At 46.4% G+C, this 12,849-nt stretch overlaps 1 protein-coding gene and 1 pseudogene across 3 annotated transcripts; both read left to right on the forward strand.

The window, feature by feature from the left end:
* The first annotated feature begins 237 nt into the window (after positions 1–237).
* On the forward strand, positions 238–4,974 carry LOC108803207 (histone H2A type 2-B). Of its 2 annotated transcripts, XM_018575045.1 has the most exons (3): positions 238–638; positions 1,137–1,140; positions 4,964–4,974. In XM_018575045.1, coding segments are annotated over exons 1-3 (381 nt in total). In that variant the 5' UTR covers positions 238–263; the 3' UTR covers positions 4,966–4,974. The 2 variants fall into 2 exon arrangements, with proteins under 2 accessions (XP_018430547.1, XP_018430546.1); XM_018575044.1 differs by lacking the exons at positions 1,137–1,140; positions 4,964–4,974 and having other exon boundaries at positions 238–656.
* Positions 1,510–3,894, forward strand: LOC108803205 (annotated as a pseudogene). The gene is made up of 2 exons (XR_001942269.1): positions 1,510–1,821; positions 3,410–3,894. The product of XR_001942269.1 is annotated as a histone H3-like (transcript).
* Positions 4,975–12,849: the final 7,875 nt, after the last annotated feature.

The raw sequence follows: 12,849 nt of genomic DNA on the forward strand, positions 1-12,849 counted from the left end.
TCATGTGCTGCTTATATAGCCGGGCTATGCTAATGAGACCTGATCCTTCTTTACTGTTCTATTGGAGGATTCAGTCATGTGATGAAAATGAGGTAACGGTTTAGTGCCCCATACCGATTGGGTTAGAGACAAACCTGAACGCTATTGGATGGCTTACATACTAACCAATCACAGAGCTTTACGTCACATTCTACAGGTTATAAATAAAAGAGAACGCCGCTAAAGTTCTAACTCGTTTGAAAGAAAACTTTTTCATTTGAATTATGTCTGGACGCGGCAAACAAGGCGGGAAGACTCGTGCTAAGGCAAAGACCCGATCATCCCGGGCTGGTCTGCAGTTCCCAGTCGGTCGTGTACACCGTCTGCTCAGGAAAGGAAACTACGCCCAGCGGGTCGGTGCCGGAGCTCCCGTCTACCTAGCCGCCGTTCTGGAGTATCTGACCGCTGAGATCCTCGAGCTGGCCGGTAACGCCGCCCGGGACAACAAGAAGACCCGCATCATCCCCCGACACCTCCAGCTGGCTGTCCGCAACGACGAGGAGCTCAACAAGCTGCTCGGTGGGGTCACCATCGCCCAGGGAGGAGTCCTGCCCAACATCCAGGCCGTGCTGCTCCCCAAGAAGACCGAAAGTCACAAAGCTTCCAAGGCCAAGTAAACATCCATCAGCATAAACTTCCATTACAAAACCCAAAGGCTCTTTTCAGAGCCACCCACATCTCCACACAGAGAGCTCCTAATACAAGATGTGAATATGTATAGAATGACTTGCAATTGATTTTGGTAATTGTATAAAATGAGTCTTCCGGTGGAAGAACAGGAGAGATTAGCTCGCTGATTATCTCATAGATTTAACGATCAAGTCATGTGTTCTCCCCAAATCGCAGATCTCCAACCCTTTCATTGCTGAATTGTATTGAATGCTGTGCAGATCACGTGTCGCCTCACCGCAGAACATAATTTATATAAAATATCCATGTTATTGTCTGATTGAGGAATCACTGAACCTCAGCCAAATGTGAGAGTGTGAAGACAAAGAGGATTAAACTGCCGATTCTATCTGGAAAGGAGAAATTGCAATTATATTCTGACTTCTAAAAATATGATGTCCCAGTTTTTGAAACGAAAAGTTGAGGAGAAATGTCAGGAAGGGACTGTCATGTGGGGGGGTTGCAAGGATCTGTCAGAGGACAGCGGATGTCCAAAGACGTCCTAATACAATGACAATTTGGGATTCCATTATCTCTAATCGGTTACAATTTGCCGGTAAAAGTAAACCGCTTTATTCACTCGAACAAAATCTTTATGTAGATAGGGGCAAATAAGAATTGAATGAGCGGGAATTTCAAACCGAGTAACGGCTAAGTGCTGGGACCATACCCGCCTAGTGAGGTGGAGCGTTTGAGCATCACGGATACCCCTCTCAGTTCCCCATCAGGTCCACATTTTATCTTTATAAAAGGAAGTGACCAGGGCTATGTCTCATCATCGTTTGTCAGGCTAACGAAGCATAATCATGTCTGGTCGCGGTAAAGGCGGGAAGGGTCTGGGGAAAGGAGGCGCTAAGCGGCACAGGAAGGTGCTCCGGGACAACATCCAGGGCATCACCAAACCCGCCATCCGACGCTTGGCCCGCAGAGGGGGTGTCAAGCGTATCTCCGGACTCATCTATGAGGAGACCCGCGGAGTGCTGAAGGTTTTCCTGGAGAATGTCATCCGCGATGCCGTCACCTACACCGAGCACGCCAAGAGGAAGACCGTCACCGCCATGGATGTGGTCTATGCTCTCAAACGCCAGGGACGCACTCTCTACGGATTCGGGGGTTAAACTGTAACTCATCAGCCCGTTTCATATACCCAAAGGCCCTTTTCAGGGCCACCCACCTTCTCATAGAAAGTGCTGTAACACGGTTACTAACAATCATGATATTAGTAATCACTCCAACAAACAAGTGTAAACTTTACACTGTAAAGATAAAGTGAAATCTCTTCAAGGAATGAACACATATTTAGATTGTATAATTATTTCTGATGGCTGTTATTTATCTGTAAATTGGAGCAGCTAAATCACCTAATAACTATAATCTGCAGGTGGAGGATAGAACTTTACAATACAAACTGCCGGAGCGGCTCATAGGGTCAGGTCTGTGGAATGTGCAGAGTAAACATTTGTCTAATGCTGCCGATGTGTTCTTATCTAGGATTCAATCTCCATATTCCATGAGTCAATAGTATCAAAATCGTAATCACAGGTCTCATTAGAAACTAGAATGATTTCAAAAGATGCCGATAGTTTGGTTTTCATTCCCATATGGATAACACAAAACCACAACAGTGCAATCCTAGGACATTTTATTTTACACAACATGCAAATGTTTATAGATCAATGTAATTAACATTTAATGCTGAATTAAAAATGAATAAATGCAGAACAAAAAAAGTTATGCAGGCACACTGCAATCATGGTGAATATACTGCACAGGGAGCAATTCTAGTCTCAATGAATTGCCTTTTGGACGCCTCACTCGTACAAGGCTTTCCAAACGGTGCCACACATTCTCTATCGGGCTCAGGTCCGGGCTGCTTCCTGGGCAGGTCAGCAATGGGATGGACTTTGTTGTGAACGGTGCTGATTGCATGTTTGCTATATCCTTCTGAACTAGAAACGGTGCATTGTTGCATTGCTGGGAAAGAGGTTCATGTATTTTCGGGCGTCCATTACCTGAAGGAAAACATGCAACACCATTTGTTGCCATACATGCCCAAATATTGACGTTTGTTGGTTGCTGTATATTGGCCTCCATGTAGTCAGGAATCAGGATGTAGCTCTTCTACTCTACGTCTCCCCTATTTTCAGCCCTCGCTATCAGATGAGGAAATCTGACTTTCATCACTCCAAATACCAGAACACACCACAACACTGACTTTCCTCAGCTTCTCATTAAATGCATTGCAATTACTGCCATTTGATTGGTCCCCGGAGCAAGGACTGTGATTGGCCAGTAGGGTTTGCTCCTAACATCCGCTTCTTTACTGACTCACACTTGTGTTTCTTTGTTAGACTAAAGGAAGCATAACTTGCGTTGTACTGAACATATTTGCATTCTGTTTTCTGTATTGAATTCAGCATGACATATTCTTTATATTGACATATCAACATTTGTATTTGGTGCAAAATAACATTTCCTATAAGCCTGCAAAGCTGCAAAACATTCCAGAAAGTGTCCACAATTTGTGCCACTGCTGTAACGGAACTTGCTAAAAGGCTCAACGGAAAGATTTAGGCGGGTATTTTGGAAAATGCTAATTCATTCCATCATGAAAAGGGGAGGGCTTCACTGTCCAATCAGAGAGCTGGGGTGTTTATATATAGCTCTGCAAAGCGGCTGCGTGTTACATTCGTCGTTCTAGGGAAGCGTTGATCAGCAATGGCAAGAACTAAGCAGACAGCCCGGAAGTCCACCGGCGGGAAAGCTCCCCGCAAGCAGCTGGCTACTAAAGCTGCCCGTAAGAGCGCCCCGGCCACCGGCGGAGTCAAGAAGCCTCACCGCTACAGGCCCGGCACTGTGGCCCTCCGAGAGATCCGACGTTACCAGAAATCCACCGAGCTGCTCATCCGAAAGCTGCCCTTCCAGCGCCTCGTCCGCGAGATCGCCCAGGACTTCAAGACCGACCTGCGCTTCCAGAGCTCTGCTGTCATGGCTCTGCAGGAGGCCAGCGAGGCTTATCTCGTAGGACTCTTCGAGGACACCAACCTCTGCGCCATCCACGCCAAGAGGGTCACCATCATGCCCAAAGACATCCAGCTGGCCCGCAGGATCCGAGGGGAGAGGGCATAAGACCACATTCTCTAAAACAACACAAAGGCTCTTTTCAGAGCCCCCACATTCTCCGTATAAAGATCTGTATACACAGCATGTCGGCGCCGAGAATTGTAGGAGCAATGTTTTACTATAGAACTGATATCAGATCCTCTGTGCAGGACCCCGGGCTGAGATCAGCTCGCTCTTAGTCTCTCACCTTCACATCTAATACATGTTCTAGAAATAAATCCAGAACAAAGTAACATTTCACTCGTCTAGGGGAGACCTTTTCTATTAGGGAATCGCTGCTGTCCTGTCATCGACTTCAATGTTTTCCTTTCACAGAAACAACATGCAAACGTGCAGCTTCGTTCATCTATGTGTAGTGATGGCGCTCTGTAGAGATTTGTGAATTTCTGATCTAGTTTTCATTATTAGGAGGTTGGGTTAGAGATCTGAGGAACACGCAGCAGAACATGCGTGATAATCCTTCCACATGGCGATCGACTATGGGATCAGAGATCTCTGCCGGGGCTGTAAAGATGAGAAGGCACATAGAATTCATATTTATGGGAAAACGGGGAAATCCACTAAATCTCTTCAGGGGGGTTATTTCAAAACTGGAGAAGTCGCCCAAGGCAACAAATCAGCTTCTTATTGTCCAAACCTTAGCTGATTGGTTGCTCTGTGCAACGGCTTTGGATTGATAAACCCCCCTCTTTTCACTATCACCCAACTGTCCGTTGTAGCGGTTGCTATAATTTGGGCGGGTACTTTACAAATATCCGACTGAACCAATCACAGTTACTTGCGGTTCCCCTGCTAGCCAATGGGAGGGTCATACCATTATAGGATAACACTTCTGAAATAAGGGCGGAAGATAGTTTCCCTCCAAATGTAACTGGTTACAAAGGACGTGTCTTCTGATCACTAGCAGTCACTTCCTGTATAACGTTCCAATGATTGACACCTACAATAAATATGAAGCGTGTACATTGGTTTTAGTGATAAACTAGTAGAAACATGGAGACGGCAGTGTGCAGGAATGGAACATTTCTACCGTTCCATTAATCCTCAGCTCACAGCTCTAAATATCCTTCATACCAGGAGAGAGTCTCTGATTGGTCATACAACTTCTAAATGACTGCATGTATAATAGGAGGAGGAGCGCACACTGTAATATTACACATCGAGGTGTATGTATGTGGAGCTCTTTTGGGAGAAGGTGGGTGGCTCTGAGAAGAGCCTTTGGGGTGTGGAGGAGATGAATGGAGAAGCTCCGTCTTATCTCTTCTTGGGAGCAGCCCTCTTAGGCTTGGCTGCCTTCTTAGCCGGACTTTTGGCTGTCTTGGGCTTCGGCGCCTTCTTAGCCGGGCTCTTGGCTACTTTTTTGGGCGTGGCTGCAGCTTTGGGCTTCTTGGGGCTCTTTTTGGCAGCAGCTGGTTTCTTGGCGGCCGTCTTGTTCTCTGGTTTTTAGTGGGGGTTGGGAGGACCCAGGGCAATAGTGGGTGGTAAACAGTGTGATGGGAGTTGATATGGTATTATGGTGGAAGGAGGTGGTGTGTGTGTTTTGGGAGGGGGTATATTTAAATTATGTCAGGTCCTTTGGGGATGATGGTTGACCTGAGAAGGTGGCAGGCCTTTTAACCCTAAAGGTGAAGTGGATTGGAAGCATTTTAATACAATAGATTTGTATTGAAATGTTTTGTTAACCAAGTAGGTAGGTAGGTAGGTACAAAAAAGAAAAAACAGAACAAGAACACAGAGTTAAAAGAATACACAACTAGCAATCATCATATAGTTGTTGTGGGTATCATATAATCCAATAATCGATATTACAGTATTCAGTAGACATATTTAAGGTGCATCTCAAACCACAAGGTGTATCATTTTTGACCAGATGCTCCATAATTATGACAATATAAGATCTAACATATTCCAGCTCTATAATGAGCAAAATCTGGCATAGTTGTGTCAGACCATCGGGCCCTTGGGAGCCACTTCTCCTTAAATGTTGGTAATGTTCCTTCTTTATACGCTTTACGTTTTTTTGTGGTGGCAATGGAGCTTTACTATGTATAGGGTGCCGCCAGTTGAGCGAGGGGGGGGGTTGCATTTTTCCATTTCCTGACAATAGTAAGCCTGGCTGCCAATAGTATATGTGTCGTTAAGCGTCTAAACTTTGCTGGAAGATGTTCAATCCCCAAAGAGAGGACCGCCAGGGCAGGTGATGGGTTTATCAATATTCCTGTGACGTCAGTTATGATCCGGAAGGTTGCCCTCCAAAAGTTCGCCAGGTGTTTGCACTCCCATTGAATGTGGTGTAGGGTGCCCTCCAGGCCACAGCCTCTCCAGCACTTTGGGGAAGATGAAGCAAACATCCTGGCCAACCTGTGTGGTGTATAGTACCATTGCAGGGATATTTTGTAGTGTAGATCCCATAGTTCCACAGATCTAGTGGTCTTGAGTGTGCATGAGATGGCCCGTAGCCACTGGCTCTCAGAGAAAGTACTTGTGAGAACGCTTTCCCAGTTCTCAAAAGGTTTAACCTTGATAAAGGACGTTTTATTATGCAGTAGAGAGTAGAATAATGATATACCCCCCTTCCTAGGTGAGTTCTCGAAATAAAACCTCCAGGCTGGGTAATGTATTTTGCAAGATACGTGGGGATTGGAGTGTAGCACATGTTTAATTTGGAGATATTGGAGGAAACAACTGGAGGGTAGGCCATAACCGAACTAGGTCTTATTTTCCGGGTAGGTCTTATATTACAGAAATCCCCGAAGATAGCGCTAGGTCTTATTTTCGGGGTAGGTCTTACTTTCGGGGAAACACGGTATGTAGGATATAGAAAAGGTAGGGCCAGGAGAGAGATCAAAGGCTTTTTTGATGTCCAAAGACAAGAACATCAGGGGCATTTTCTGTTTATTTTTGTGCAATATGGGTGATAAGAGTGATTCTGCGGATGTTATCTACAGCTTGGCGGGAGGGAATGAAGCCCAATTGGTCCTTGTGGATTAGTTGACCAATACCAGTATTGAGCCTTTTCGCAAGTACCTTAGCTAAGAGTTTAACGTCTATGTTTAGTAGGGAAATTGGTCTATAATTGGTCCATTGAGTGGAATCGGTGTGTGGTTTTGGGAGCATGCAAACAGTGGCTGATAAGGAATCACGGCCCGAGGGTTGGCCTGCTCTGAGGGCGTTAAAGGAGGCTGTCAAGGGAGGGATGAGGATATCAGAGAACGTTCGGTAGTACAGAGGGGAGAAACCATTGGGACCAGCCCGTTTGTGTAATTTAAGGGATTTGATAGATTGTTGAACTTCTTCATTCGTGATCGAAGAGTCTAATAGAGTTTTTAAATCTTCGCAAATGGGGGGGAGGGAAATGGATGAGAATAAATTATCTGCTTGAGGAGTGGAGAAGGTATTTTCAGCAGTATATAGGTGAGTAAGGTGTTTTTCGAACTCTTGTACGATAAGGGATGGGTTGGATGTGATGTTGCCGGATGTCGTACACATTTTAAAGGGTTTGTGACGTGGGTCAGAGTGCCGCAGTCGAGTAGCAAGCATGGTGTCTTGCTTATTTGCTTTCAAGTAATAAACAGCTTTGCCGCACCCAACACCGTTATCTGCAGAGTAGGTGAGGAGTAAGTTAAGGTCCCTCCTGGCGTTATCCATACGAAGTTAATTGTGTGGAGTAGGGTGGTGTTGAAATTGTGTAGCTCCGTCATTGTAGAGTCTCTCAATGCTCCTCTGTTTAGAAAGTCTTTCTCTTTTGATTCTAGGGGCCAATTTAATACATTCACCGCGCATCACAGCATTGTGCGCTTCCCAAATAGTGATTGGGGAGACTTCGGGAGTGGAGTTAATGGTTAGATAATCTAAAATAAGAGATCTCAGTGAGAGTTGGTGGGATTCATCTGCTAAGAGGTAATTGTTGAGAGAACAACAAGGGTTCGTGGACAGTGCCAAGAGGGAGGCTAGGGATATTGTCACTGCTGAGTGATCGGACCAAGAAATGGGTCGAATAAGAGCAGAGGTGACCGAAGGGAGCATGGTATGTGATGTGAAGATATGGTCGATCCCGGAGAACGAATTGTGTGGGAGAAGAAGGTGTAGTCACTGGTAGAAAGGGATACCTTCCCGCTGGGTCTGCAATTTCTTTGTCACATGTGAAATGGGCGGATTTATGGAAGCTTGTTTATGGAAGCTTATTAAGACACCCCTGTGTTGACACCCACTTAAAGCCCCTATGTCAGTCATGTATAGGGTGACGTTTAAAGGAAGAGTCAGCATCAGCATGGAGTAGTCTCTTATCTACTGTCAAGTTAGAATTAACTTCCACGTTTCATTCATTCAGGTCTATGTTGGATATTTTTAGGACTCCAGCCCTTGACCCAAAAGTGCCGTCCCCCTCAGGTTTGCTGGTAGTGGCTGCTGAAGGTGTATCCCTTAAATCCTCCAAACAGGACGCTTCGGATCGCTCGGGGACAGACTCGTCTTCTGAGGTGGGTTGTGGGAGGGAGAACTCTTCCAATAGTTCTAGATTTAATCTATCTTTGGAAGATGTGGACAACTTTTTAAAGTCCATTTATGAGACCCTGGAAATACAGGAAGAAAGGGTGCAGCCTTCCAGGCATGCTCTTATGTTTTAGGGCCTAGAGAAGGCTTTGTTATGCCTTCCCTGCAGTTCCTCTTTTACCAAGGGTACTTCAGAAGTTCCTTCTGGAGGACACAGACTTGATACTCATAGCTCCTTACTAGCCAAAGCGGATCTGCTTTTCTCTCCTACTGCCTGTGTCGGTCCAGCCACCTTGGACTCTACCAGAGAGGCCTGATCTGATTCACCAGGGCCCGGTCCTCCATCCAAAGATGTTCAGGTTCACAGCATATTATGTGAGGAAGACATCTTGAGTTCTAGGGGTCTTTCCTCCAGAGTAATTTCCAGAGTAAGCCTTCCCAATGTGCGCCCTGCTATAAAGGCTGGTTATAGATTCATGCATGTACCATCTTTTCTAGTTTGACTATTTTTGGTTTGGGGGACGCACTGGAGTCCCAGCGTGCATTTTTGGTTGCTGGGCCTCCAGTGCGTCCCTGCACCTTATTAGGAGGAGTTGGCTACCTCCAGGTGCACCTGCATGTAATTTATCGACTTCATTAATATGCTCACACTTGGAGACTCGGATACATAGAGTTAGGACCACACTTTGCAGAGGTGCCTTGGCGCGGCAGTGTGGCTTCTACATATTTTTGGCCAAAAGTTTGTGCAACTAAAACCTCTGATTTTAACGCCCACTGTTGACAGGGCTATTTGTTTGGTTGCAGGCTGGCTTGCAGGTTGAGGCTGGAGAATTTTTGTGTTTTGAAAAGATTTACTGGTGATCCTGGATTTTTTGCAAGATGGGGCAGATAAACGGTTATCTATAAGTTCCCTCAAAGTGCAGGTGTCAGTGCTCAGTGTCTTTTTTGGATTCTCCACTCGCAACTCATGCCCTTGTTTCCAGATTTTTAAAAGCCCTAACAAGGGGGAGGCCTGTGTCTAGTAACACATGTCCAAAATGGGCCCTGTCCTTGGTTTTACAGGGCCTTCTCAGAGCCCCGTTTGAACCACTTTCTTCAGCCTCACTGAAAATTCTTACTCTTAAGAGTTTTGTTGCTAGCTACTACGTCCGCTCGTAGGGTTAGTGAGCTGCAGGTGATTTCTATAAAGGAGCCTTTCTTGTCAGTTTTTCCCGATAGGATGCTATTGCGAACTGACCCAACTTTTTTACCAAAGGTTTCCTCAAAGTTTTACAGATCGCAGGAAATTGTGGTGCCTTCCTTTGGTTCTAATCCTTCGACTAAGAAGGACGAGTAATTTCATTGCCTGGATGTGAGACACTGCATTCTGGCCTACCTTGAAGCTACCAGATATTAGAAAGTCAGATGTTTTGTTTGTGTTGTTTTCAGGAAAAAATAGGGGATGCAGGGCATCAAAGTCATCCATTGTCAGATGGATAAGACTAGCTATTTTAGAAGCATACCTCTTAACGGGGGTTCCTTCACCTATTCTAGTTAACGCTCATTCCAACAGGGCAATGGCCTCTACCTGGGCTGAGAAGGCGTGAGCCACTCCAGAACAAATTTGTAGGGCTGCTATGTGGGCAAGTTTTTCATCTTTTGTTCAACATTATCGCCTAGATGTGTTAACTAGCCAAGATCTGGCATTTGGGAGAAATATTCTCCAAGCGGTAATCCCACCCTGATGGTAAGTTCTTGGTTATCATCTCACATGCTGTCCTGGAAGACGTGGAGGGAAAACCAGCATTAGACTCACAGGTAACTCTATTTCCAATAGTCTTCCAGGACAGCATGGTTCCCACCCTTGCTGCGGACTATGTAAAAGTTATGGTGTGTTGTTGCTGTTTATGCTGTTTGTCCTTCGGTTCTCTTATATACTTAGGGACATCCTGGGGGGGCGGCCTTTTAAACCAATGGTGGCGTGTTTCCTGTTTGGGGGGAGGTACCTCCACATCTCACATGCTGTCCTTGAAGACTATTGGAAAAACAGTTACCGGCAAGTCTAACTCTGGTTATCAACATCCTATAAGATGTGCTGTGGATCCATCCTGAGCGATTCATCTAGAAAAAGGTGAGATAGAAGTATCCATGTATTCCAGCGGCTTCTACAAAGGGGGGGGGAGTGCTACAGGAGTCTTTAGCTTGGTAACTGCCAAAGTCAGGGCAGTAAGGGAAGTTTCTGCCATGTCAAGGCACTTATGACATTTCTGTAAACCTTCCCTTATGTAGGCCATATCTTGCATGTGTTTCTCTACAACACGTGGCTTTATATTTTCTCTTAGTAGGGAGCAGAGCAAGGTATTTATTAGTAGAGTCCTGTAGCTCAGCGTCTCAAAGTTTCTTAGCTGATGAACCATAATCACTCGGGGAGTATGTCTCCATGCTGCTTGAGCAGTGGTAATGGGGAGGCCTAAGAGTCTAGTGGTCAGGTGCAAGCCTTTAGCCAATTAGGGCTTCACGAGGCGCATTGCCTTGTGGTGTGTTCAAGGGTTGAACAGACCGCCGAACATCCTTATAGTTTGTGTGTTCGGTGGACACACAAACTAGCGCTGTTCGAGCCCAACCCTACCTATTACTTACCTTACAGCATCTTCAACCATGCACTTCCACCCACTTCAACCTTCACAGTGCCACCCCCATCTCGGCCTATGTGCCCCCCATAACCTCGCCAAAGCACTCACAACACACCTAATCTCCTTTGGTCATAGCGCCTCCCATCCATTGTAGAATAGATGTCACCAGCACACCAGCACAACATAAGCTCATAAGTCAGTGCAAATCCATTTATTGATAGATGTCACTCAAAATATCAAACACTTTCGGGGCCACACAGGGTCCCCTTCATCAGGCTCAGAGTAGACACTGATGAAGGGGACCCTGTGCGGCCCCAAAAGTGATTGATATTCTGAGCGACATCTATCAATAAATTGATTTGCACTGACTTATGAGCTTCTGTCGTGCTGGTGACATCTACATTCTAAGCTGTTTTGTGTGAGGCGCCATCCACTGTCATTTCAAGGACCCATTTACTCTTTTTGGGGGGATTTCCGGTAAGGAGTGCTACAGGATTTATGAATTTTCCCATCCATTGTACTCTCCATGTTCAATACACCTACCATCCACCTCACCACCACAGCTCTTACCACCCACCCACCACCATCTTCTTATATCTGCTACATTGTGACAGGTTCTCTTTTTACAGCCACCCATCTCCATGGTTTTACATCTGCTACATTGTGACAGGTCCTCTTTTTTATTACCACCTACCTCCATGGTCTTATATCTGCTTCCTTGTGACAGGTTCTCTTTTTTGCTACCACCCACCTCCATGGTCTTATATCTGCTACATTGTGACAGATCATCTTTGTTGCTGCCACCCACCTCCATGGTCTTGTATCTGCTACACTGTGACAGGTTTTCGTTTGGGTGACACCTATGATCCCCGCACAGCGGGCGGCACACACTGCTGTCACAGAGGTTACTGCAGGTCAGTGTAAGACTCCAGCACACTACGGGGCGCATGCGCGCAGCTGCCGATGGATGGAGGACGGCTTCTGAGACGGCTGCGCAGCTCACCCAGGCAAATCTGCCTATAGCCCGGAGGTTTCACCTCCACAACGGTCTCCATACCACAGCCAGCCACCGGAATCCCCCCAGCACAGGATTATGGCATCCTCGACTCCGAAGAACCCACAGAAGGGCAAACAACAACCTATTAGTGAGGCGATGGCCCGGGCCTCGGCCAAGATGGCGCCCACGACACGACCACATGAGGTAACGGCCCGCACAGCCTCAGTGTCCAGCAGTGACATGGACGAGTGAGATATAGAAAGTCATGAGGGAGATCTCACCCGCAAAAGATCCCAGACAGCCCTTCTACAGCGCTTCGATGCTATGCTGCAGAAAGCGCTTCAATCCACATCTAAGCAAATAACCGATAGGCTGCTTAAAGAAATTAGAGATATAGGCCACCGCACAGCAGCCCTGGAAGATAGATGTGATGATCTTAAAACAGACCTCTCAACGGTTGCAGGAGATATGGAATCCCTCCGTGAGGAGAATACACAACTATTGTCCAAACTTCAGGACTTAGAGAATAGGTCCTGGCGCTCTAATGTCCGTATTTGCGGGCTCCCGGAATACATAGTGGACCTATACTCCATGGCGACAGCACTCTTTCAGCAACTGGCCCCAGACAACACTCTGCAAAGATTGGAGATTGAGCAGGCCCACCGAACCTTGAACCATAGGCGTCCTGACGGACCTCCCCGGGATGTCCTGGTCAAGCTGCACTTCTATTGCACTAAAGAAGCCCTGGCAACAGCTGCCAGAACCAAAGCGCAACAGGGCCCACTTACATTCCAAGGCCATGAATATCAGTTGTTCACAGATTTGGCCCCATCAATCATTACCAAAAGTAGGCCTGGGGGGGGCGTGGTTTGATGGTCGCCTGAACCAGACGTGCTTTCTAGGAGCTCCGTCCATCAC

The sequence above is a fragment of the Nanorana parkeri genome, unplaced genomic scaffold, assembly GCF_000935625.1.
Source record: "Nanorana parkeri isolate BGI_ZX_2015 unplaced genomic scaffold, ASM93562v1 scaffold3494, whole genome shotgun sequence".
NCBI classification, from domain to species: domain Eukaryota; kingdom Metazoa; phylum Chordata; class Amphibia; order Anura; family Dicroglossidae; genus Nanorana; species Nanorana parkeri.